This window comes from Mustela erminea, chromosome 7, assembly GCF_009829155.1.
Source record: "Mustela erminea isolate mMusErm1 chromosome 7, mMusErm1.Pri, whole genome shotgun sequence".
Classification (NCBI taxonomy): Eukaryota; Metazoa; Chordata; class Mammalia; order Carnivora; family Mustelidae; genus Mustela; species Mustela erminea.
In genome coordinates, this window is record NC_045620.1 from 64,693,666 (window position 1) to 64,717,421 (window position 23,756).

Consider the following 23,756-nt stretch of genomic DNA (forward strand, 5'->3'; position numbering starts at 1 on the left):
TCATATAGAGTCCCAGAACATGCATACCCTCATTTATTGATCTGGAGCCTTCCTGATGAACATTTCATTATTATAAGGGAGGAAAAATATTTTTTCCTCTACCTTTTTAAGGTCTTGCCTGAGACCCCCTGTAACAAAAGACAATAAGAGAAAAGCATACACATTTATTTAATGTAAATTTTATGTGAAATGAAGACCAGAGAAAACAGTTAATCCTGAGTGTTTTTATGCTAGGTCTGATGAAGAGTGAAAAGTCATGGAAAGATACGACAGGACAAAGGGTATGAGCAAAGTGTAGTAAGCAGCAGGAAACCTAGCACAGCTAAAATGTATTTGGGTTCCTCTCTGTGCCCCTTTGCCTTGCAAGATAAGGATATTCCTTTCCTCCAGATATGGTGGGGCGGGCACCTCTACGAGAGGGTCTTTTAAGATTTTTTTAAAAATATTTTATTTATTTATTTGACAGAGATCACAAGTAGGCAGAAAGGCAGGCAGAGAGAGAGGAAAGGAAGCAGGCTACCTGTGAGCTCTAGAGAGCCTGATGCGGGACTCCAGCCCAGAACCCTGAGATCATGACCTGAGCCGAAGGCAGAGGCTTAAACCACTGAGCCACCTAGGCGCCCAAGATTTTATTTATTTATTTGAGAGAAAGCAGGAACAGGGGAGGGGCAAAGGAACAACCAGACTCCCCACTGAGCAGGGGGCCTGACACGGGGCTCGATCCCAGGATCCTGGGATCATGACCTGAGCCAAAGGCAGATGGTTAACCAACTGAGCCACCCAGGTACCTCTCACAAGAGTCTTTCTTTACCTTTTAAGTAATCTTTATGCCCAACATGGGGTTCGAACTCATAACGCAAAGATCAAGAGTAGCATGCTTTATGTCACAGAAGGCTTTTATGACCTGCTTCATAGACATGCCTGGGGTATGTGACTACACAAACTCTGTCACAACAAGGAGCAGATTTGTTTTGGAGGGTATTCATCTTCCACAGCCGGGGTCCCCAAACTTTGTCCCAGGTCAAATCCAGCTCCCATACATGTTTTTGTAAATAAAATTTTATTAAAACACAGCTGCTTTCAGTTGTGTAAGTTATGTGTGGCTCCTTGCCACAGCAGAGGAGGGAAGAGACAGAGACCACGTACCCCTCAAAACCTAAAATGTTTACTCTCCAGCCCTTTACAAACTTTGTTGACCATAGATCTATCAAATAAAGACAAATAACAAGATATGTTAAGGGAACATTACAAAAGAAGGTACCACTCCAAAAGATCAAAGGATGCCACCCTAAGCCACCGTATATACCTTTGTAAAAGCGAGGCAACAGTTGGTGCTTAAAAGGTAGACTTGTACTTTCCTAAGATGAGGAGATGTCAAGCTGAAAGTCATAATCACAGCGGAGGCACTCTATGTTTTATAAGTAATAAATGAAAGAGGTTTTGGTTTTGGCAATGCTCCATTAGTTAGGATGCCATGCACTGCCCTACAATGCTACAAAACCAAGGTTCTTGAAGAGAGAAAATCAACCATGGGCATCTTCTATAGCTGCATTTTAATATAATTTTATTTTGTTTTGCATTTTATTATTATTTAAAAGGTTTTCTTTATTTAGTTGACAGAGAGCGCACAAGCAGATGGAGCAGCAGGAAAGGGAGAAGCAGGCTCCCTGCCGAAGGGAACCCGATGCAGGGCTCGATCCTAGGACCCCGGGATCATGACATGAGCCAAAGGCAGATGCTTAACCGACTAAGCCACCCAGATGCCCCATATTATTGTTGTTGTTGTTGTTGTTGTTTTTAAAATGTAAATTCTATGCCCAACATGGGGCTTCAATTCTTGGGGCAGCAAGTTCCACCAACTGAGCCAGCCAGGTGCCCCTACATTTTTTTTAATTAAGATTTATTTGTCAGGGGGCACCTGGGTGGTTCATTCGGTTGAAGACTCTGCCTTCGGTTCAAGTCATGATCTCAGGGTCCTGAGATTGAGCCCCACCTGCATCCCTCCCCCTCTCTCTGCCTGCCTCTCTGCCTACTTTTGATCTCTCTCTTGTCAAATAAATAAATAAAATCTTCCAAAAAAAAAAAAAAAGATTTATCTGTCAGAGAGAGAGACAGAGAGCGAGCGCACACAAGTAAGGAGAGCAGCAGGCAGAGGGAGAAGCAGGCTCCCCGCCATGTAAGAAACCTGACATAGGACTCAATCCCAGGACCCGGGGATCATGACCCGAGCTGAAGGCAGCCATTTAACCAACTAAGCCACCCAGGTGTCTGGCCCCTAGAACATTTTAAAGTTAAAATTAAAGTTAAAGTTCTATTAATAAGCCTTCCTGATTGTTGAGGTAGGCAGTAGATGGGATTATATCATAAAGAGAATAAAGAGGACTTAATCAATTTATATTTATTTATATCACATAATTCGGCCCATATGAATGGATTACTTAGCAAAGCTTCCTCCCTCATTCCAACCCTACCTTCATTCCTGCAGCTGCTTAAGAAAACCATTAGTAATAATCAGATAATAAGCACATTCATATATACCTATAACTACTATATAAAAATACAAATAGTAAATCCCTGTTGTTACTTACCCTAAGCAGGTCACATAGAGGGACCCCTTGGGAACAACAACTCAGGCTGTAAAATTTGGAGTATTCTTCTCTGGTGAACTTCATCTCAAGTTCATATCTTTTGAAATATGTTAAAATGAAAACAATGAAACATAAAACAGATCTGAAAAAATTTACAGCGAGTACCCACAAACCCAAATCTACATTAACACACTTTCTTTTAATTGGATTAATGGGGTACAGGATCCATACTTACCACTTTTAGATGTATTAATTTGATGAGATCTGACAAATGTGTAGTTATGTAACCAGTCCCGCGATCATGAGATAGAACCGTCCCATCACTCCGGGAAGTTCCCCACACCCCTCCACAGTCAATCCCCAATCCCGCAACAACTGACCTGTTGTCACTATAATTCTGTCTTTTCTTGAACTTCAGAGAGATGGGATCATACCATACGTAGTCTCTTGTGTCTTCTTTCATTCAGCAGAATGCCTTTGAGATTCACCCGTGTTGTTGCATGAATTAGTAGTTCATTCCTTTTTACTGTGAAACAGCATTCATTGTTTGCATGTGGCTTATCCTTTATACCAGCTGATGGAATTTGGGGGTGTTTCTAATTTTGGAGTATCCTAAATGAAGCTCTTATAAATATTCCTGCACAGACTTTCATGGGGACATATGTTTTTACTTCTCTTGGGTAAATAGTGAGGAGTGGAATTGCTGGGTCATAGGGTTAGTATAATACTTAAGTTTGGACAAGAGGTAGCTTGTTGTAATGTTTGAACCAGGAGAGAGCAACTTTGATAAAGGAGGATAAAGTTGGAAGATTCACACTACTTGATTGCAAGTACTATGAAGCTGCAGTTATTAAAATAATGTGCCAAACTGTTCTCTAAAGTCGCTTTTTACCTTTTTACCTTCCCACGGGCAATGTGTAAGCATTCCATCTATTCCTCCCTTGTCACTGACAGGGGACAATGCCAATGCCAGTCTCTGTAACTTCATTCTATTGAGTTGTAGAGGTGTCACAATTTTTCATTTCCTTAATGAGCAATAACTTCACACCCTTAATGAGTAATAACTTCACGCTTTGGCACTTACTAGCCATTTGTTTTATCTTCCTTGATGTAATGCTTGTTCAATTTTGTCCTTTATCAGTTATGGTTTGCCTAAGGCTTGCTTTTTCATTTTCTTAACAGTGTCTCTTGAAGAGGATTTTTTGTTTTTGCTTGTTTTTAAGTAAGCTCCATGCCCATCATGGGGCTTGACCTCACAACCCTGAGATCAAGAGGCGTATGCTCCATCAACTGAGCCAGTCAGGTACCCCTCATTGTTTTTTGATGCTACTGTAAATTATTTTTTCTTTTTTTTTTTAAAGATTTTATTTATTTGACAGAGATCACAAGTAGGCAGAAAGAGAAGAGGAAGCAGGCCCCCTGCTGAGCAGAGGGCCGGATGTGGGGCTCCATCCCAGGACCCTGGGATCGTGACCAGAGCCAAAGGCAGAGGCTTTAACTCACTGAGCCACCCAGGTGACCCCAATTTTTTTTTTTTCATTCCAACTTTCAATTGTTTGTTCCTGGTATATAAAAATAGAAATTTTCTAGTACATTGACCTTGTATCCTGTGACCTTGGTAAGCTTTTTAGTTTTATTGTTTATAGGCTCCTTATCAGTTTCTACTTACACAATAGTATCATCCTCAAATAGGCAATTTTATCTTTCTTTCCAATTTGTGTTTCCCCCCATCTGTGTTTTTTATCTCCTTTCTTGCCTTGTTGCACTTGGCTTAAACCTCCAGTCACTATGAATACAAGGGGTGAGAGCAGACATTCTTGCCTTGTTTGATGTATAGAGGGAAACTATCAGTCTTTCAGTATTAAAGATGTTGGGTTAGGTTTTACATAGTTACCCTTTGTCAGGTTGAGCAAGTTCCCTTTTATTTCTACTTCGCTGACAATTCCTACCATAAACAGGCTCTGAATCTGACAAACACTTCTTCTGAATGTGATGAAATGCGGTTTTCTTTTCTCCCGTTCAGTGTTGAATCTCACTGGTTTACAAATGTTTCCTCTAAGTTGTCCATTTCACAGACATCAATTTTTCACAAGATTCCTTTTTGTAAGTCCGCAGGATCTGTGTCCTCCCATTTCTCATACAGATCATTTGTTTTCTGATTAGAAGTTTATCAATTTTATTGATATTTTCAAGAGCTAGTTTATTCTTTTTTTCTTTCGTATTTCACTGATTTCTGCTCCTAGACTTCCTTCCTTCCTTGCACTTGTACTGCTTAGGTTAGAAATTTAAAGTTAATTAGAGATCTTATATTCCTTCTCACGTGTGTTTAAAGCTATGCATTTCCCACTAAGCATTGTCTCAGCTGAAGCCCCAACATTTTGGTATGTTGTGATTCTCATTTGCATTCTGCTCAAGTTCAAGTATTTTCTAGTTTTCTTCCTAAATTATTTGACACGTGGATTATTTAGAAGTGTGTTGTTCTTCTGTTATTGATTCCCAGGTTAATTCCCTTGTGGTCAGAGGGTAAGTCTTCTAGGATATCAATTCCTTAGATTTGTGAGACTTTTAAGTAGGGGAACCTTGTCCTTGCTCACTTTCCCCTTCTGCTGATGGGATACAGATGACAAGGCCTTAGTGATGATGTAGTCACAAGATGGAAAAGGTCTCAGACTTGAATCCCCACGTGGGAGAGAGCAGCTTACTTACCGGGAACACTCGTTCGGGTGTACACAGAAGAAATGAACTTCCAGTACTTGAACCATTACAGTTTGCAGCTCCTGGATTACAACGCGGCTCCCTTCTCTCCCTACTATTCTGAAAGGGAATTCTTCATAAAACACACTATATTTTAGATCACACTCTCCAAAGCACATCTGACCCATCTACTCAACAATTTTCATGTGCTTCCATTAACAGACAAAAACTTTCCATGAATATAAACATATATGAAGTTTATTGTATGACAAGGTTCCTGTTTTAAAAAAATAAATTTTTATTGAAGTACAGCATACATACATAAATCCACACAAATATACTATCTCTATCAACATTCTATAGGATACATATAGCTGGAGAGATTTACAAAGCTGCCTACATGCGGGCCATTCTCTTCCTCCCCATCTTGTCTTTCGTATTTGCTGTTTTTGCAGCCCCAGTTATGGAGGAGGTCAAGAAGACAAGAGAGAAGAGGCACCCTGATACAGAAGTGTGCACAGAGGACCGAACTTGAGGACCGAACTCAAGGCTGGCAAGCCACAGCTAATCCTTTCCCATCATGTGCCTGCAGCTGAGTTCCTCTGCCACCCGCCTCCAGCCGCTCCCACTGTCTTAAGGGAAAGAGGATATGTTTTAAGGGAGAGAGGCAAAGAAGAAGGTAAGAAGAGAAGCTACGCTACTCTCCTTCCCCAGAGCAGACACAAGACTCCAGCCAGGGCTGCTGCAAGACCAGTCACTTTACTTCCACCAGTCAGATATTGGTTGCAACATAATGGTACTTATTTAGTAAGAATGCTTTCTGCATCTTGTCCCACGGCGTGAAATGTGAATGAGTGTCCTTTGGGATGCTGCACTGTTCTGCTCTGGTGTCATCTACGTGTTGCACTTGGCCTCAGGCTATTAGCCTAGAGATAGTTTTCGGTTTTTTGGTTTTTGTTTTTGTTTTTTTTTGGTATACGGGTTATTTTAAAAATACTTAAGAATCACATACATAGAGGATGAAAAAGGGGATGTACCTTAAAAAAGACAAAAAAATAAAAAGAGTAAGACAACCAAATAAAAACCAGACACCACCAGTTTTCATAGAAAGTAATGTAACAAGTTCAGAATTGTAAAAATGCATAAATGCTACAAGAAACACCAGGAGTAAAAACCACCACCAGAAATCTGCATGTACATGTGGGAATGAGGTCAGAGTAAAAACTTAAATTAGCCATGTTATACACAAGTGATCAGACAAACAGGAACTTATTTCCTATTCTATGCTGATGGAAAATAAGAAAATGATACTGGAAATCTAAGAATATTTCTGAGCGGCCCACTGTGTACATTAGAGACAAGTGTGGGGTAGGAACCTGCCACAACATCAGAAAGGGAAAAAGGTCATTCCAATTTTGGGAAAAGGCACACACACACACACACACACACAGAAGGTAACTTGACACTAATCTCAGGGACAACCCCAGAATAGATCCTTCTAGTGTTTTCTAATTCTTCAGGAAAGAGAACATAACTGACTATAAATTAACGGTGTGACTTCATGAAGTTTTAGGGACAGTTACTTGCCTAACATCTGGGAAATGCAGGACTTCTGCAAGGAATGTAAGCTCTCCCAATATCCTTTATAACCTTGGAGAGATATGGGCTGATCAGTAAATCGCTACATCCTTACCTAACGGGTGCTGATACCTTGGTCAACTTGTATCCTAGGGACAGTTTTGGAGGTCTACTATAAGCCATTAATCACAGACTTGTTTCATTCAATATACAAGACTTACATATGACACTTTGGAGTGATCAGAAAAAGAAAGCAAATAGATCTTACATGGCTCCAAAAACATCTCAGAAGGTTAATGAATATAACACAAGAAAACTTCAGAAGAAATGCGGGTCCTGCAAAGGAGATTAAACAAAACACCACCTACACATGTGCGGGATGCGGGGGGGGGGGGGGGGGGAATTACTCAACAGCAGTAAAAATTGTTAACCTCTGAAGACTCACACCGTATCATGTGGGTGCCATAAAAGCTAGTCCAACATCTGAAGAGTTGACAGATGAAGAGTATTAACTAGAACAAAGGAATGACAGCTCTGCTACATAAAAATGTTTAGCTCTGGGTTGTGTACTTTTAGACTTAGAAAACCAGAGCTTTTGCAGAAAAGGGTCTTGGATGGCAAAGACAATTAAAGCCATGATGTATGATGAATGAACTGGGAATAGAACAAGTAAAGGCAGGAGTCAACACAGTAGCTGCTGTTCAAGGTTCGGTCTCGAGCTAATAAGACAAATGAAGGGAGGAAACAAAGAACTGAACTGACTGGGAGGGTAGAGCTGCCCAAGATGAAAGTAGATTCTGGTTCCTGGAGGGTCAGACCAGAGGCTGCTAAATGGTTTTTTTTCCCCCCCCCCAATCTTGAGATTCCATAAATATATACTTGAAGATCTGACCAGCTACAAAATGTATTACTCCATTTCTGAAAACCAAAATGACAATTCTTCAGAACTACTATGTTAAAACTTTTGAGTTGTAGTTAAAACTACAATTCATTCAGAATTTGTTTTTAGCCACTTTTTCTCTCTCAAATGGACATTTCTGTGTGTGTGTGTTTTATTGACATACAATTGAAACAGGTGTTGTTTTTGATGTGAAATCAGTCTAGAAAATGTAAATTTATTTTGCTCAAGTTCAAGCAATCAGCATTGTATAAATTTTTCATGGTACACATCACTAGTAATAGTGTAGTACACTATTACAAAACAGTAATAGTAGTACACTATTACAAAATTTGCCATATTACACTGTTACACTGTAATAGGGAATATTCTATCTTACCTGCTATATTCATGCATGTTCCACCCTGAAAAAAGCAAAACACCCTAAAAGAATCATATATACAATACAAACATGGGTTACTGAAAGAAATTCCTTTTCAAAGACAATTTTACATAGCCAATTTTCTAGGTACATTTAATTTATGGTTTTATTTATATAATTTAGGTTACCCTTACCTGGAAATGTTTGGTATAGAATAAACTAACCAATTCGAACTCTGTCTTAAAGGTATGTCTTAGTACACTACACGCAAGCTCTAAATATAACTTCTGCATAGCTGAGTTTGCTATAAAACCATTTCAACATTCATTCTCAAAGATTATCCAAAACATCAATAAATCCATGGAACACAATAAAGAAATCTGCAACTCCACATACTGCATCATAGCATTATCCAGAGATCAGACATGAATCTTTTCCTTGGTTCTCCCTAGAAGAAATGATCTACTGTCTTTCAAATAATTTGCCATATTACTTCCTAGAATATTTTTACCAGTTCTTTGGAAAAGCAGGAATTAAATTTGGCAGCAAGACCAAACATTGGTTACTTTTTTCTTATCATTCTTTCTTACCCCTTTCAGTCTTGGAATAGAAATAAAATCTCTCAGGAAGGGAATGTACATTGTTGCCATACAATTCTAGTCCTTTACTACTCCATTGTAGAAGTTAACAGATGAAATTGTGATAAAAGGCACAAAGAGAGGAGCTCACTGAGGTGACACGCCATCAAAAATAAAGTACACTTTTTTGGCCACTGGGAAAAGTATTTATGAGAAAATGCTTGAGCTAGTTTCTCGTGTAGCCAAGCTATCCCTTACCTCCTACATTCTTAAATGTAAGTCTTTGACATCATCTAAATTAGTTTAAAAAGTGTCTAAGGGGGTTATTAAGATTTGTATGCACATTGAACAAACTGGAAATTTGTTCAGAATTTTCTGTAGACTGTGGACACTGAACCTGAGGTTCTGAAATGATTTCAGAGAGATCTGGACAGCACAAATACCAGAATCAAAGAAAGATGTTCTTAAACAAACATTTAGAAACCCAGTAACTTCTCATTTAAATGGTGCTTTTAGGATAAAGGAAATAATGGACAGATTAAAGCCTGCCTCTAACCGTGAGAATCCCTGGAATAAAACCAAAATACTACCCCAAAGCCACAGGTGTTTAATCACAGGGACAGAGAAGAATATGATTTTTAAAGGTACAGGGGCAGTTTTTCTCTGCCTCCTTTAATGGGCTGTAAGATTACCTGTTCACAGCAGTATAAATAATACAATTACATAATGTTGGGTTCATTTTTCTTTCAGGTTTAAAAAAAAAAACAAAAAACACCTTCATGTCCTTGTACTTTTAGGGGCTTGGAAGGTCTGCCAGCCACTGCCTTTCTTGTCACCAGAGCCCTCGGCGGGTTTACAAATGGACATGCCCGAGACTGCCATCTGGTGGAAATGATAGAAATTAAAATGATTTTGTTGTAATTAAGTCTGTTCTCTACAAAGTATGAATTAAAAACATATGGTGGGGGGATGATTCATTCATAACAGCAATAAGAAATATAAAATAATAAGGAATTAACTGAAGAAATGTGTCAAGCATATGGAGAAAACTATAAAACTTTACTGGGGGCATAAAAACACTCATATAAATAGACACAGCATTTTCCTGGAATGGAGTTCTTCTCTGCCAAAGATACCAATGACACCCCCCCCAAAACTAAACTAAACATGTAACAATTCAACATTAACAGGATTTTTATTCGGCAGGGAAATCTTGGCCGAATTAGTCAAAAGTTCATCTGAAGGAATAACACTGAGTTTTTGTTCAAATAGAGTAATAAGGGAGCACTTTCCCTACCAGATGATAACATATATAATAAAACTATGATACTTATGATGACATACTGATACAAAGCAATGAAACAGAACACCCATAAAAATACAAGCATATACAAGAATATATAGTAAAAGGGCATTTTCAAATAAACGAGAAAAAGATTGGCTTATGTATTAGCTGGTGTAAAGGGATAATGGAAAACATTACATTAAATTTATGCCACAGAGTAATAGCCCAGAATAAGTTTGACTAGTATTATCTATTTATAACAAAAAAAAGTTGTAAAAGAAATTATATGTAAATATTTACTTACTCAGAATGTGAAAAGATTGTCTATGTATACAACTGAAGGTTGAGACTGTTAAAGAAAACAGTAAAATTCTAAAACTTGTGAAGTTTATTTACTTAAGTAATCTCTACACCCAACGTGCAGCTTGAACACAGGGCCCCAGGATCAAGAGTCCCATGCTCTTCTGAGCCAGCCAGGTGCCCCAAATTCTAAAACTTCTGAATATAAATAACCAAGGGACACTTCTCAAAACTCATCAAATTGAACACCCAAGATTTTGGCAGTTTACTGTATGTAAATTTTACTTCAATTTTCAAAAAAGTAAAGCAAAAAATATATTTGACTTCAAATGGCATATGGAGGATAAAAGTGTCATTTTTTAATATTTTTGACCAGAGAACTATCCAATACTCTTGAGTTATTTTAGCTCTCACGTCTGCCTTTCCAATCACAGCAGAGACTTTATTCTTACTGTAGGAAAAACTGACACAGAAACAAAGTTACTGTGTAAGAAAAAAGCACAGAAATAAAGTATCATGGCGTAAGATGTTTGGGGGAGGGGAAAAACCCATGTTATTGAGTTTGCAGTTTTTCAGGAATTAGGTCATTTCTGTATTGTTAGATATCCTTTGTCCTCAGTCCCATCACTCAATATCCTTACTTAAAAAGACAAACAATAAATAATAAAATAATTCACAGCTTATTTGAAAGAATGATGACCTAAATATACAAAGAGCTGTCACAAATCAATGAATAACTGTATTAGAAAATAAACAATACACTGAATAGGCTTTAATAAAATATAAAAATCAGCCAAAATGTGAGAAAAACACTGAACAGTAAATGTTCAATCTCATTAATAATCAAATAATTGAAAATTAAGTCAAGAAAATATCATAAATTACAGTATTTTACCTACCAGTTTGGCAATGCACAATTTTTAAAGAGAAAGCAAAATACACATGCATTTTTGTATACTGTTGGGATTATTAACTGGTACCCTCTTCCCAAAAAGCAATTCAGGAACACTAAATTCACCTAGTTTCTATATTTTTTTAAATTCAAAACTTTATAAAAAATTCAAACATACAGAAAATTACAGAGAATATAAGATACCCTTACCCACCACCCAGATTTAACCAATGTTAACATGTTTGTTTTTGGGGGGCAGGTTGAGGTACAGAAATAAAGATCTCACTTTGCAATGCTTCTGAATAAATGCTATCCTAAATCATTCCTGTGAATGTTTTTTATCTATTACTTATTTATAAATTATATATCATATTCCCTCATCCCTTAACTCTGAAGATTCCATTATTTTCTGTGCCACTCTTAATGCATGATTAAGAAGATGATAACTATGAAATTATTTATTTATAGGATTTTATTTGAGAGAGAATGAACGAGAGAGAGAGAGAAAGAGCACAAGCAGGGGATGGGGAAGAAGCGGGCTCCCCACTGAGCTGGGAGCCTGACGTGGGCTGGATCCCAGGACCCTGAGATCAGAACCCAAGCCGAAGGCAGACACTTAACTGACTGAACCACCCAGGCGCCCTGAAATGATGCTTTAATAACACTTAGGATTTTTTTTATACCAATTGTTAATACAGTTGGGTTTGGTTTTAAGCAGGTCTTGAACTCAAGACCCTGAGATCAAGAGTCCTACACTCTACCAACTGAGTCAGCTGGGTGCCCTGTAACAGGCTGAGACTTTTTAAAAACTTGTCATTTCTGTTTTGCTTACACAGTAACTTTGCTTCTGTGTTAAATCCTATATGATCATTTGGAAGACATTTTAAACAGCATTAGACTTAACACATGGAGTCCCAACCACAACCAAAGCGCACCCACGGAACTGAAATTGGAATCACTGTTACCAAGCAGGGGCAACTGTGCTTAGCCTACAACGGCTGAAGATGCCACTGACCTAAGTATGATGCTTCTCCATTCTGAAGAAATTAAAACATGAAAAAGTGCATTTCGGAATAGATTTTTGCCATGAAAGCGGTCCCATGACATCCTTCTAGAAGCTGGTATTCCACTCTGTTTTTTGGGTTTTTTTTTTGAGTATTAAGAGGGCTTGCTGCCTAAGAAGGAAAAGCCAACAGCAACTAGCTGCTGCCAGAGCATGGGACCCTCAGCCCAGCCCCTCCCGCATTTTCACTAAGCACCCCAGGAAAAACTGTTTTGTACTGAAGGGTACTTACTAGTAGGCTGAGTTATTCCTCCTGGGAAACACCTGCTTCAAGTCAGGAAAATGGGCTGTCTCTTCAATGGCCCAGAAACTGACATACTTATCAGCTCAGCCTGAGACGCCCAAGTTATCGATACTCTTGCCTCAGGGCCCAAAAATTCAGTAACCAAGAAATATACACAAAATCAACATTTAAAAGGATCAAAACTAATGTGAACACCGCGACGAACCAAGATCAGGTTTTTTTTTTTTTTTTTAAGATTTATTTATTTATTTATTTATTTGACAGGCAGAGATCACAAGGAGGCAGAGAGGCAGGCAGAGAGAGAGAGAGAGAGAGAGGGAAGCAGGCTCCCTGCCGAGCAGAGAACCTGACGCGGGACTCGATCCCAGGACCCTGAGATCATGACCTGAGCCGAAGGCAGCGGCTTAACCCACTGAGCCACCCAGGCGCCCAAGATCAGGTTTTAAATAAAGACAGAATTGCTTTTAGCAGGCAGGGCTCTGTCGCTGGTCCAGCCGGCTTTACAGGGACAGACGAGAGGTCAGGGATGCTGTGCGGCCACACCAGCTTCACATGTAAATGAGCAACAGGAACAGCCATTTTCATAGGCAGGCCAAACAATTTTCAACAGTAGGTGCCAAATTGGATGCAGGCTGCTAAGAAGCAGAGTGTGGATTATTTGCTGTATTTTTCTTAAAAAGGAACAAAGTTTATGAAAGATTAAGGCAATGTGTACCTGCCAGGTAGGAACATTTACAAAACCATAGTCACTAAAATGGTGTAGTATTTTACAGCGTTAGACAAAAACAATAGAACAGAATGGAGAGATGAGAAATGGATGACACACGTCGGAAATTGGTGTGCAACAGGCTGGCAGGATGTTGGCACAATTAGCTAGCAGAATGCAAAAAATTAGATCTCTGACTCCATACGGTAAACACAAGTAAATTCAAGATGGATTAAAATCCTAATATATTCTGCACTTGAGAGGTAGGATGAAGACTTGAAAACTACTGGAAGAATACATGAACTTGAGATGGCAAAGATTCTTTGAACAAGAAAGACAGGAGTACAAACCATAGAAGACTGATAAATTTAAAAAGCCCCCATAAACGAAGTATTAAAAAAAAAAAAGGCTATGTTTTGCAACACATATAAACAAAGGATTAGTATCTGGACTACACATAAAAAACTACAAACAAAAAAAGTGGCAAACCAAAATAAGCAAAGGATTTGAGCAATCATTTCAGAGGAAATTCAAATGGCCACGTAGAGAGGTTTGCCTCACATGCAACTAGATATACAAATTAAAACAAACTATTTCACAGTCACATAACCAGCAAATTTAAAGTCTGACACTATCAGCGTTAACTGAGAATGGAGACAGGTAGAAAAACGGGAATTTCTGTACATTTCTAGTGGAAATGAAAACTAGTACAATGCATTTGCAATATTAACTTGAAGGTATGCATACCTAATAACCTAGTTAATTTTTTTTCTAGGCAAATACTAGAAAAACTCTAGTACACGTGCTCAAGGGACACATGCCAGGAAGTCCACTGCATCAGTTTTTTAAGTAAAGAGTTACGGATCATCTAAATATCCCTCAATGGGGAAAATGGTTACACTGTGGTACAGTCATACAAAGGAATATTATACCAGTTTTTGTTTAACCCTTAGCTTGTTTTATAGAACACGGGATGTAGAGGTAATAATGTGAGCAGATAAATTCAAACCTGAGGCTGGGAATAACATCCTTTCCTCCCCACAATTCCCCCAGCCAAATCAAAACAAAAACGGTTTATGTGTGGGGGAAGGAATAATGAGATGGCTGACCCCTTGAGGTGGGTGATATCTGCCTCTTGCTGCAACTTCATTCCCCTTCCCCACCTTCTGAACAGGTAAATCTTAACTTTTGGATAGACCACAAATCAAAACCTGTAAATATCATTCATAGCTCAGCCAACATTCTTCTAAGTTTCCTTCCTTGTAACAGAGTTTACTGTTCACTTTCATTCACCAAGTCACATAAATACTCTCTGAGCCTAGGGATCTTCAAACTTTCCAATGTCATTACACCTTTACTCAAATCACTTCTTAGATAGAATCCCAAGAAATAACATAGAAAAAAGCAGAACTGCTCCAGAGGTTGAAAAATGGTAACCTTGTAATTATAACATTTTAGGAAATTTGAACTACACGAAAATTCTTAAGACTGTGAAGATCATTTTGGAGTATATATAATTTTAAATGTGAACTCTTCCTGAAATGCTTTTACATTCCTAAAGAACCTGTAATTCCAGGGTTAATAAAATCCAGTTACTACAACAGGATCAAAGTTCTAGAACACTGATTGCCAGTCTTACCTAAGATCAGTTTCAATAGCAAATATTAAATATTTAAAATTGCTTAGACGATGCTTACTCATAAGCAAAAATCTCATGAAAATAAACTCCACAGTCCTCTAAATCATGTCACTGTGGAATTCTGCCAAAATAAATTTGCACCTCATGTCTTCAAGACTTAATGAGACAAACTCCTCTGCATAGTGAGTGCACAAGTGAAAATAAGCACAAATGACCCAGGAGAGGGAAAGAAGGTATGAGACCCTACATCAAGAGTAATTCTTGGATTGTACTGGTACTCTTCACCTCAAATACATGCCCAAGTATCTTCACTAGAAGTAGATATTATGTAAAATATTAAAGTTAATAACAGAAAATAAATGGAAAACCCATTTGTTGTACAGATCTAATTACTCAAGAAATCATTATTGCCATTATAGACCAGGGTTATTAGTCAAGGGGGAAAAAAAAATCCCAAAACTTTGACTCCACCCATATTTGAAAGGTATGGTATTTTGCCCCACTAGAGTTGTAGGGATAAGGGATAGAAGGATAACTAACCTCCTAATACCAAGATCACGTACCCCTCATTCCTGAACTAAAAGAGCAAAACATCACTTACATTTGAACAGGAAACCATGTATTTAGTCAACAGAAGTGTCTGCCAGGTAGAATAAATCTAAAACAAAATTAGGGACAGGAGAAAAGAGACCACAGCCAGGAAAACCAGCAAGAAGAGAACCAGCACCGATGTAGTCACAGCCTGAAAAGAAACTTATTCTGTATTAGTAGCTACCCTGGTTTACTTCTAGACCACAAGGTAACAAACATAATCCAAAACAATGGGCAAAAATAAACACCCGCTCAGTATTTTCATTAAAGCTTACAGAAAAATTACCAAAATTGAATAGAAAAAAAATCTTAAAGCAATTGAATGAACATAGACAACAATGCAAAAGAAATCATCATAATGCCCACCAACAATTTATTTGCAAAACCAAGTAACTGCGAACTGCTTTGAGATGACCCAAATTCTGGTCATAATGACTGTCACATTAATATTTCCCTGTCTTACAAATACAATGGATTTTGTACATTGTGTTAACTTGTGAAAAAAAAATCACAATATGCGATTCTTTAGTATTTAGCCACCCAAAACAGTGTTCTAAAATCTTTAACAAATGCTTTCCCTTACTAGTTATACCAGATTATCTTCAAGACACAAAGGCAACTTAGAAGAGGAAATGTGAATTTGAGAAGTCACTGAAAAATGGGATCTAAATTCAAGAAAAGAAAGTATGATTTGGCCAGCAAAAGAAATTCAATGGACAAGTTCTGGTTAATTTCTGTGATTGAAGCTGAATAAAAACTCAGCTTAACTCCAGCAACACAGATCAATGCTCTGGTTTGACTGTATACTTTCCCACATCTGGAACACACACACATTTGTCTTCTGATGATCAATTTGTTGTCTGAAAACAAAAACGCCATTCATAACATCAAAATACTTATTTCCTTATTAATGCATGGTCTCATTCCATCAAGTATTTCAGGTAGTTTAGTTGGGAATATAAACTAGTAATACTCTAATTTCTGACTCAAATGTTGGGCTAATATTATAGAAACATCTGTCCTCAACTGATACCATCTGAAACCTGGTCACTAAAAGACTTTTTTTTTTTTTTAAAGATTTTATTTATTTATTTGTCAGAGAGACAGGCACAGCGAGAGAGAGGGAACACAAGCAGGGGGAGAAGTAGGCTTCCTGTGGAGCAAGCAGACCAATGTGGGGCTCGATCCCAGGGCGCTGGGACCATGACCCGAGCTGAAGGAAGACGCTTAGCGCTTAACGACGAGCCACCCAGGCGCCCCATTAAAAGACATTTTTGAAGACGGACTAGGAAAACAAAACAAAACAAAAACCTCAGAGGGCATGACAGCACCAACTCTTTTCCCCTAGGGAGACTGAATTTATTATATGGAAACTTCATCTGAGTTCTAAATTTTGCTACAGTTTCTTATTAAGACCAAGTGCCTAGTCAGGTGGCTGGAGAGCCCACCAAGCACTATGAAAAGATATCAAAACCCAAATGAATGCCCCACATCTGGAAAAAACACAAAACTGACTTAAGGACTTAGGGAGAATCCAGAGTTGCAATCGCTTTTAACTAAACACATTTAGAACAAAAAGCTCAAGTGTCTTAAGTAAATATTTTAATTACCAAGCCTCATTATTGGGCAAGAAAGATGAGACAGAAATTAGGAATTTTTTTTAAACGCCTCTAAGGCAACTTTACTCAACTCTGTTCAATGTTCTGAAAATTGAAAATCTAATAGAAAAACTTCAACATAAAAGTCCTGACCCATTTAATGGTCATTAAAAAAAAGAAAAGTCCTATCTTTATCTGGCCAACCCCATGTGACATCTCATTTGTGGCAAAATGATTTTATTTCAAATAACACCAACTCCCAGTCACTGAAGACATCTTGAAAGACTGAAGTGATCTGAATATATGCAATATGAAAACCAAATTCTTTTGTTAAGTTTAACCTCAAAACAGTTTCCCAAGTTGAAACCCATCATAGGAATTTTCTGACAATATCCACCTTGTTCGTCTTCCTAAGCAGAACAGTGACCACAGTCACCATCTGCCGCCATCTGAATTTTATGTGAGATCGACATGCTAAGATTCACTTAGTAGGGCACTGTGATGTTTGGAATCAATGAACACACAATACAGCCATCCCAACGGACAGAGCAGCAACTGTGAAAGTCTGGGGGCTGCCACGGAACCTTTCCAGGAGGTCTATGAGATCAGAACTATTTCTAATACTTACTCTTTTTCAACCCACTGATGCTTGCACTGACTGTGCAAAAGAAACAGGAGGTAAAACTGCAGGTACCTCGGTGGGAATCAACACAGACAACAACTCATTAGCTGCTACTGTATCTTCATGCCGCACTCAAGAGAAAAAAAAGGACGAAAGCCAGTTTCAGGGGACAGTGCCCTCGGCGAGGCAGTAAGAATTTTTATTACACCTCTACCCTGGAGTACGCATCTTTTTAATATCCTAAACGATGACATGCGAAGCACCTGCTTTTCTAGAGCACGCCGGAAGTGCGATGGCTGTCGCTTCTGATAGTGAGCTGTGCGCTGAACCAGCTGCTTCCGAGGAGCACCATTTCTACTTGAAAGAAAGAATGACTGACAGACTATGGTGAGTCAGCAGACATTTTCTCGAGAGTAAATGAAGGCTGCCTGTCACTCAAGGAAAACGACTGATAATATTTGGTGCCAGAGACAAAAACGTCACCTTTCAAATGAAAATCAGAATTTTGAAAAATCTGTATCCATTGCCATGAGCTTGACAGTTTCCCAATACTTAAAATATTTTTTCTGATGAGATGTGTTATATTAAGAAAAAAATTTTAAACACTGCATAATAACATGTCAATATTCAGAAGAACCATGTAATTCAACGAACTTATATTTTCCAAAAGATAAATCCATGATGTTACCAAATCATGCCCAAGTAGGACATCCATTCAAAACTCCCAACAAGATAGATCAGATGGGTTTTAGTGTAGGAGTACTAAGTGGACGGATAGTTTCAGACTTCACACCTCACCTAACCTTCAAGAAACTACCAGTTTGAAGTTCTGATAAGGAATCAAACAGAACAGTCGCGATTGCCTGAAACTATTAAAACACTCCCTTCCAAATACACACATTTGTGTGAGGCCAGGTTTCTTCGTATACTTCCAACAAAGCGCCACATTTGCAACAAAATGAACGCACAATCAGATAGGAGAATCCAGCCCAACATTAAAGGGTCCACAAAAACGAAAACCAGCGCACTTTCTCACACTAAATTTTTTAGATTTGGAAAATAATTGTTTTCCAAAAAAACAATGGTACTTACGTTACCAGGCAATGGTTTCATTTTTTAATGAATTAAAGCAGTATGTAAAATTTCTTGGCTTTAATTTCTAATGTGATAAATAATGAAAATAAAATAAAAACCCACAAAAGCAAAGTTCTTTGGGATCTTTAACCTTTAAAAATATAAACTGAAAAAAACATATATAAATGGGTCCTAAGACTAAAGTATTTGAAAGCAGCTAGACTAGAAAATGCAGATAAATAAAGACTGAGTTCCATTTTTTTTCTTTCGCTAATTCACACATTATTTGTATTTCAAGGGTCACTAAACCACCTGAAAAAGGTTTTTTGAAAGCAGGGGGGTTTGGAGTGAAGAGGGGTTAATTAGTACTGTCTTATACAGTTTCGTTAATTCCTCTTTGGAATTACGGTTCACCTACATCGTTTTGTATGAAAAATTTCACAATAAATATCCCAACTATGTAAAATGTTTAAAAATTACATTCAAGACTGGATTTTACTTTCAAAAACATACCAAATAGTAATATGTCACGCTGTTTTGATCAATTCTTTATTTAGGTAACAAGTTGGTTATGTTCACTGCATTGTAAGAAACATCACAATATCATACTGGAAAGGTACTATCAGTACAGGGTTGGATCAGAGTGGACAGTATGAACAATAAACCATTTTGCATTCTTCATTCCCTATCTTTTTACAACTCCCCGAACCCAGTAAAGGGACAGATAGCTTTTAACATCATCATGTAAAGCACTTTAACTTACAAGGCTAAAATCTAAAGAATAAATAAAATATATTGTGGCAATAATTCCTTTTAGACCAAAAATCAGGTGCACAATAAATCAAATGATCAGGAAAGCTGTCTGTATTCAAATGTGTGGCTCTCCAGAAACAGCTTCAGGAAAATGTTACAGAACATATCATGAATTCCATTTCACACAGGACCAGATGATGACTCATTTTTAACTACACACAAGGGCAATTACATCCTGCTGAAACACAATTTAAACATATAGGAAGATGTTTACAAAGCATCCACAACATGTAAACCATGTACAAATGGATACATTCATTGCTTCTCCTACCCCAATAGCTTCTTTTCGATAAATATTTTACTCTTCATGTTCAGCATTCATTGGATTTACTACATGCAAAACTCAAAAAGAATTCAAGAATTCAAGGTTATTGTAAAAATAGAATTAAAATAATAATCTTCAAGTACCTTATGTGACAGCCACTCTGTACCGTGCCCAATGTTATAAAATGAAAGGTTACTGAACCCATGAAAATATCTCTGTAATATTTCCTTAGATCTAAAATAGATAATTTTAAATGTATTTATAGTCATTTCAATGTGATATTCTGAGCTTTTAAAATAACGTAAACAATTAAAAATTATACCAAATTACACACAAAACTTGTATCTTAAAAGCTGAAAAATTAAAACTATAGAAACCCACATGTAAAACAAAATCACAATTTACATTATAAAGGCAAATCTCATCATTTAAAAAAATTTGCAGCAGTGAGATGTCAAAGCAAATTATAAATAGCCATAAATTAATCCATTTGGTTTCAAAAGATTTGCTAGTGAGAGCTGAAGGATGTAGTAGGTACATGCATAAAATTTGTAACGGTTTATAATATTATTGCCAAATACACTTTATCTTGAAAAGCAGGCAATGTTACAATTTGGACATTATTGGAGAACCCAGTTTGGTAATACAGGTAAAATTAGAAAAAAAATTAAATAACAATTAATAATAAATATATGTCCTATAGTAAATTGCTCAAAGGAAATTTCAAGCCACAGAGCTGCAAAAGGCTTCCAACTTGGTGAACTGAGAAAGGAACATCCCATAAAATTCTTTACTCTTACATGCTTATATGTTGTGTGTCTTGTCTAAAAAACAAAAAACAAAAACAAAAACATAATGTATCTTCAGAGTACGGCTAACTATATTCCCATGCACCTCAGGCAGAGTTTGTTATTTGTGGTGAAATAACTCCGTTGGTTCCTAGGGCCCAAAGTTCAAATACAGATGTAACCAGTATGCCTGAGGTCGGCAAAAAATACTGTAGAACAGGCAATGCTACAAGTGGCAATTATTAGAAAACACAAATATGAACAAATGATGGGAAATGCTAATGATTTTCTGCTCATATCACAAAACGGTGGGAATCCACAAGAATATTTTTCCCTTGTATTGAAGAAAATTGTGATTAAAAGTTTTTTTCCCCCAATTTTCAGAATCAAAAGCATTTTAGAAGGTTTATAAGGCTACCATGGGTCTTCTAGATCTCCAGCACCCTACAGGAAGAGAAAAGGAAGAATATTATTATTATTTACCTCCACCACTGCCAGGTTGGATTGAATTTCAAAAGAAAACAAAATGAGATGAACAAATTACCTTCCTTTCTCTGTATGAAAAGGCACTTTTACAGAGAGGTGTGGGTAGTGTATACTGTGTGCATACACATGGATCTATCTAATACAGATAGGTAAGTGGTTGGGGTTTTTTTCCTTCCCTCTCCACCAAATGCCTTCCTCTTTCTCAAATCACTTAAAAATATTCCGGCATTGGAAAAATAGATCAAGAACATCAGCTACATCCGAAGATCCAAAGTTTCAACTTAAGGCACCGGAAGCAAGTTTAGATACATGATAAATAAAAACATGACGAAGAAAAGTTATATGTTCTACATTCACAAAATTCTTGTTTTAAGAAATATTTTCCCATGTGACTGATAGCCACCTGCATCTTAAAAACCTATCTTAACAAAAGCAAAACTCGTGTCTGCCACTATTTAAAATATCCTGTAATTCTTGCATTTCTTAGTATCTGATGAAAGCAAAGAGGATAGTGTCACATTCTTTAAAACATTCATCATGACAACTCAGACATGTCTATGTGTGTCCATACTGGCCAAAAACCAATATTCTGTATCACAAAAAGGGGATAAGAAACAGAATGGATTTGAGTAAGAAAGACTTCTCAAAATGTTTTCTTTTCATTAATGACAAAAGCCAAGCCAAAAGTTCTCTAAATTTTCTACCAGTACAAAAGAATTTCTATGAGGTATTTTTCCAATATACCAAGCCTGATTATTTAAAATATTTTTAATTTAAAAATAAGTACAACATGCATAGATTATTCCATATCACATGCTTTATTTGGACTTGAACACTTATAATTTCATTCTAAACACTTGGTTGACATACATTTTGATGTATGTAATTAGGCTATACAGAATATACAAACCAAAGCTGCATCAATAATACATAGGTTTTTCAAAAATTAGGTATCAATAAAGAATACAGAAAAAGGAAAAACAACCACACATCCAACAGCTCAGACCGTCTAAAAATAAAACTACAGAGATGTAAAATATAAACAAGTCAAAGAACACACAAATTATCATCCTTGGGGGAAAAAAAAAATTACAGGCCAGAATCTGCCAATCTTTGAAGAACTAAAATCACTAAAGGAAACACAAATTTATTACAAAGCTAACTATGAGTGTACTGATATGTAAAATAATGTGAAGCAGTAGAATTCTACAATTACAAGCTTTTCCACAATATAATGTCATCTTGCTTATCAGTAAGTAATCTCTAATCTTATCTAGTATGAAGTTAACTACTGATCTGAGTAACTAGTAGCCTCATTTCTGGCATACAATATGAAATAACATATAATTTTATTGAATTCAAAGTACTATAAATAGCCCATTTTAAACTATCTGATAAAGGTGTATGCAAAGGCCTTCTTAAAAAAACAAGGCTATATGAGTGTAATAAAACTAGTTTACCAAGATTCAAATAACAAAACGGTTCTATAAATGCATACATTATACTTCCTAAGTAAAAACCAGCAAATCAAAAGATCACAAAAATATTACCACGAAGTCAAGTCAGATTTGTTCACCACTCATCTTTGTCCCTGCATCTTCATTATAGCTGTCTAATTCAGCAAGAGCACTGTTTGATTCAGTACGGCTTGCCTGCATTGTCACTGGGCTTCCAGCATCACTGTTCGAAGAAGTAGCTGTGGCCGCTGGGTCAGCAGGGCTTTCTTCTCCCTCTACTTTAGCTAGCCTGTAACTAGTCAGCATCTCCTCCAGAAGTTGTCGGTAGTTTCCCCTATGATTAATTCTCATTTGCCTGAGAGCTTCCACCAATTTTCCCTGTGATCCACTTTCCTCTGCTTCCTCGGAGGCCTTTTTTTAAGATTCAAGACCCCAGTGTCAGTAGACAAACCAGGATATCACATGTATTTCATAACATCATCACAGCAAAACACTCATTTCTCTACCACGAGTCATAGTCTAAGCATGAGAACATTTCATTAAGTATCAAGTCTTACTTGTGTCAATAAAATTTCCACTTGAAATATCAAGTTAATTTCAGCAAATTACCATGAACTAGTTAACATCTTATTCACACTGGCATTTGAAGCTTCCTCTGAAATTTACTCGGCTATTAGAATTCAACAGCAACACAAGCATTTCCTAAAACTGACTTGCTTAACAGAAAAAAAAAAAAAAACAGTAATTGGCTAGAATGATTTAGTACAAAAGGAAATTAGTGTTTAAAGCAATAGGAGAGGACAGAAAAGCAGGCCATTAGAACATTAGTTTCTTCATCACTGCTGCTAAATAATAGGTAAGGAGAGGAGGTACGAAATGTAGAACTATATAAATTTTCACTGCATTTTCGGGGAATTCTAATGCTGTTGTGGGTGAAAATTTAATTTCCTCTTCGATCTTACGTATTTTAATAAAAACATTTCTAGATCAAAATAAACTATTTTAAATCTAATAATAAGATATGAACAGGAAACTCACTCCTTTTATGTTTTATTAAATTTTGCAAAACTTGTAGGTTTCTACAACAGCAGCTACTTAACCTTGTTAGCAGGACAAGCTCTAACATGGAAGGTGATCACAGTTAAGAGCTAAGCTGACAGTCTAAATGCAAGACAACCTTACACTGTGTGCCTCTTGATGTGATGCATTAGGGATGCAGAACCACATCCTATGTTC

General features: G+C 37.1%; 2 protein-coding genes across 4 annotated transcripts in view; both read right to left on the reverse strand.

The window, feature by feature from the left end:
- The window catches only part of SLC3A1 (solute carrier family 3 member 1), a 47,977-nt gene extending 44,160 nt beyond the window's left edge, over positions 1–3,817 (reverse strand). The window contains exon 1 of the mRNA XM_032351872.1: positions 2,589–3,817. The gene's annotated coding sequence lies outside the window, so the exon portion shown is untranslated. The remainder of the gene's footprint in view (positions 1–2,588) is intronic.
- A 5,512-nt stretch (positions 3,818–9,329) lies between these two features.
- The window catches only part of PPM1B (protein phosphatase, Mg2+/Mn2+ dependent 1B), an 89,416-nt gene continuing 74,989 nt past the window's right edge, over positions 9,330–23,756 (reverse strand). The window contains exons 6-7 of one of the 3 annotated variants that reach the window (XM_032351879.1): positions 10,287–10,331; positions 9,330–9,579 (exon numbers count right to left, since the gene is read on the reverse strand). In XM_032351879.1, coding sequence (XP_032207770.1) covers positions 10,287–10,331 — 45 coding nt within the window. In that variant the 3' untranslated portion in view covers positions 9,330–9,579. Of the gene's footprint in view, positions 9,580–10,286; positions 10,332–19,231; positions 21,022–21,456; positions 22,932–23,756 lie in introns of those variants that run through there. The other 2 variants (XM_032351880.1, XM_032351878.1) reach the window with 2 other exon arrangements.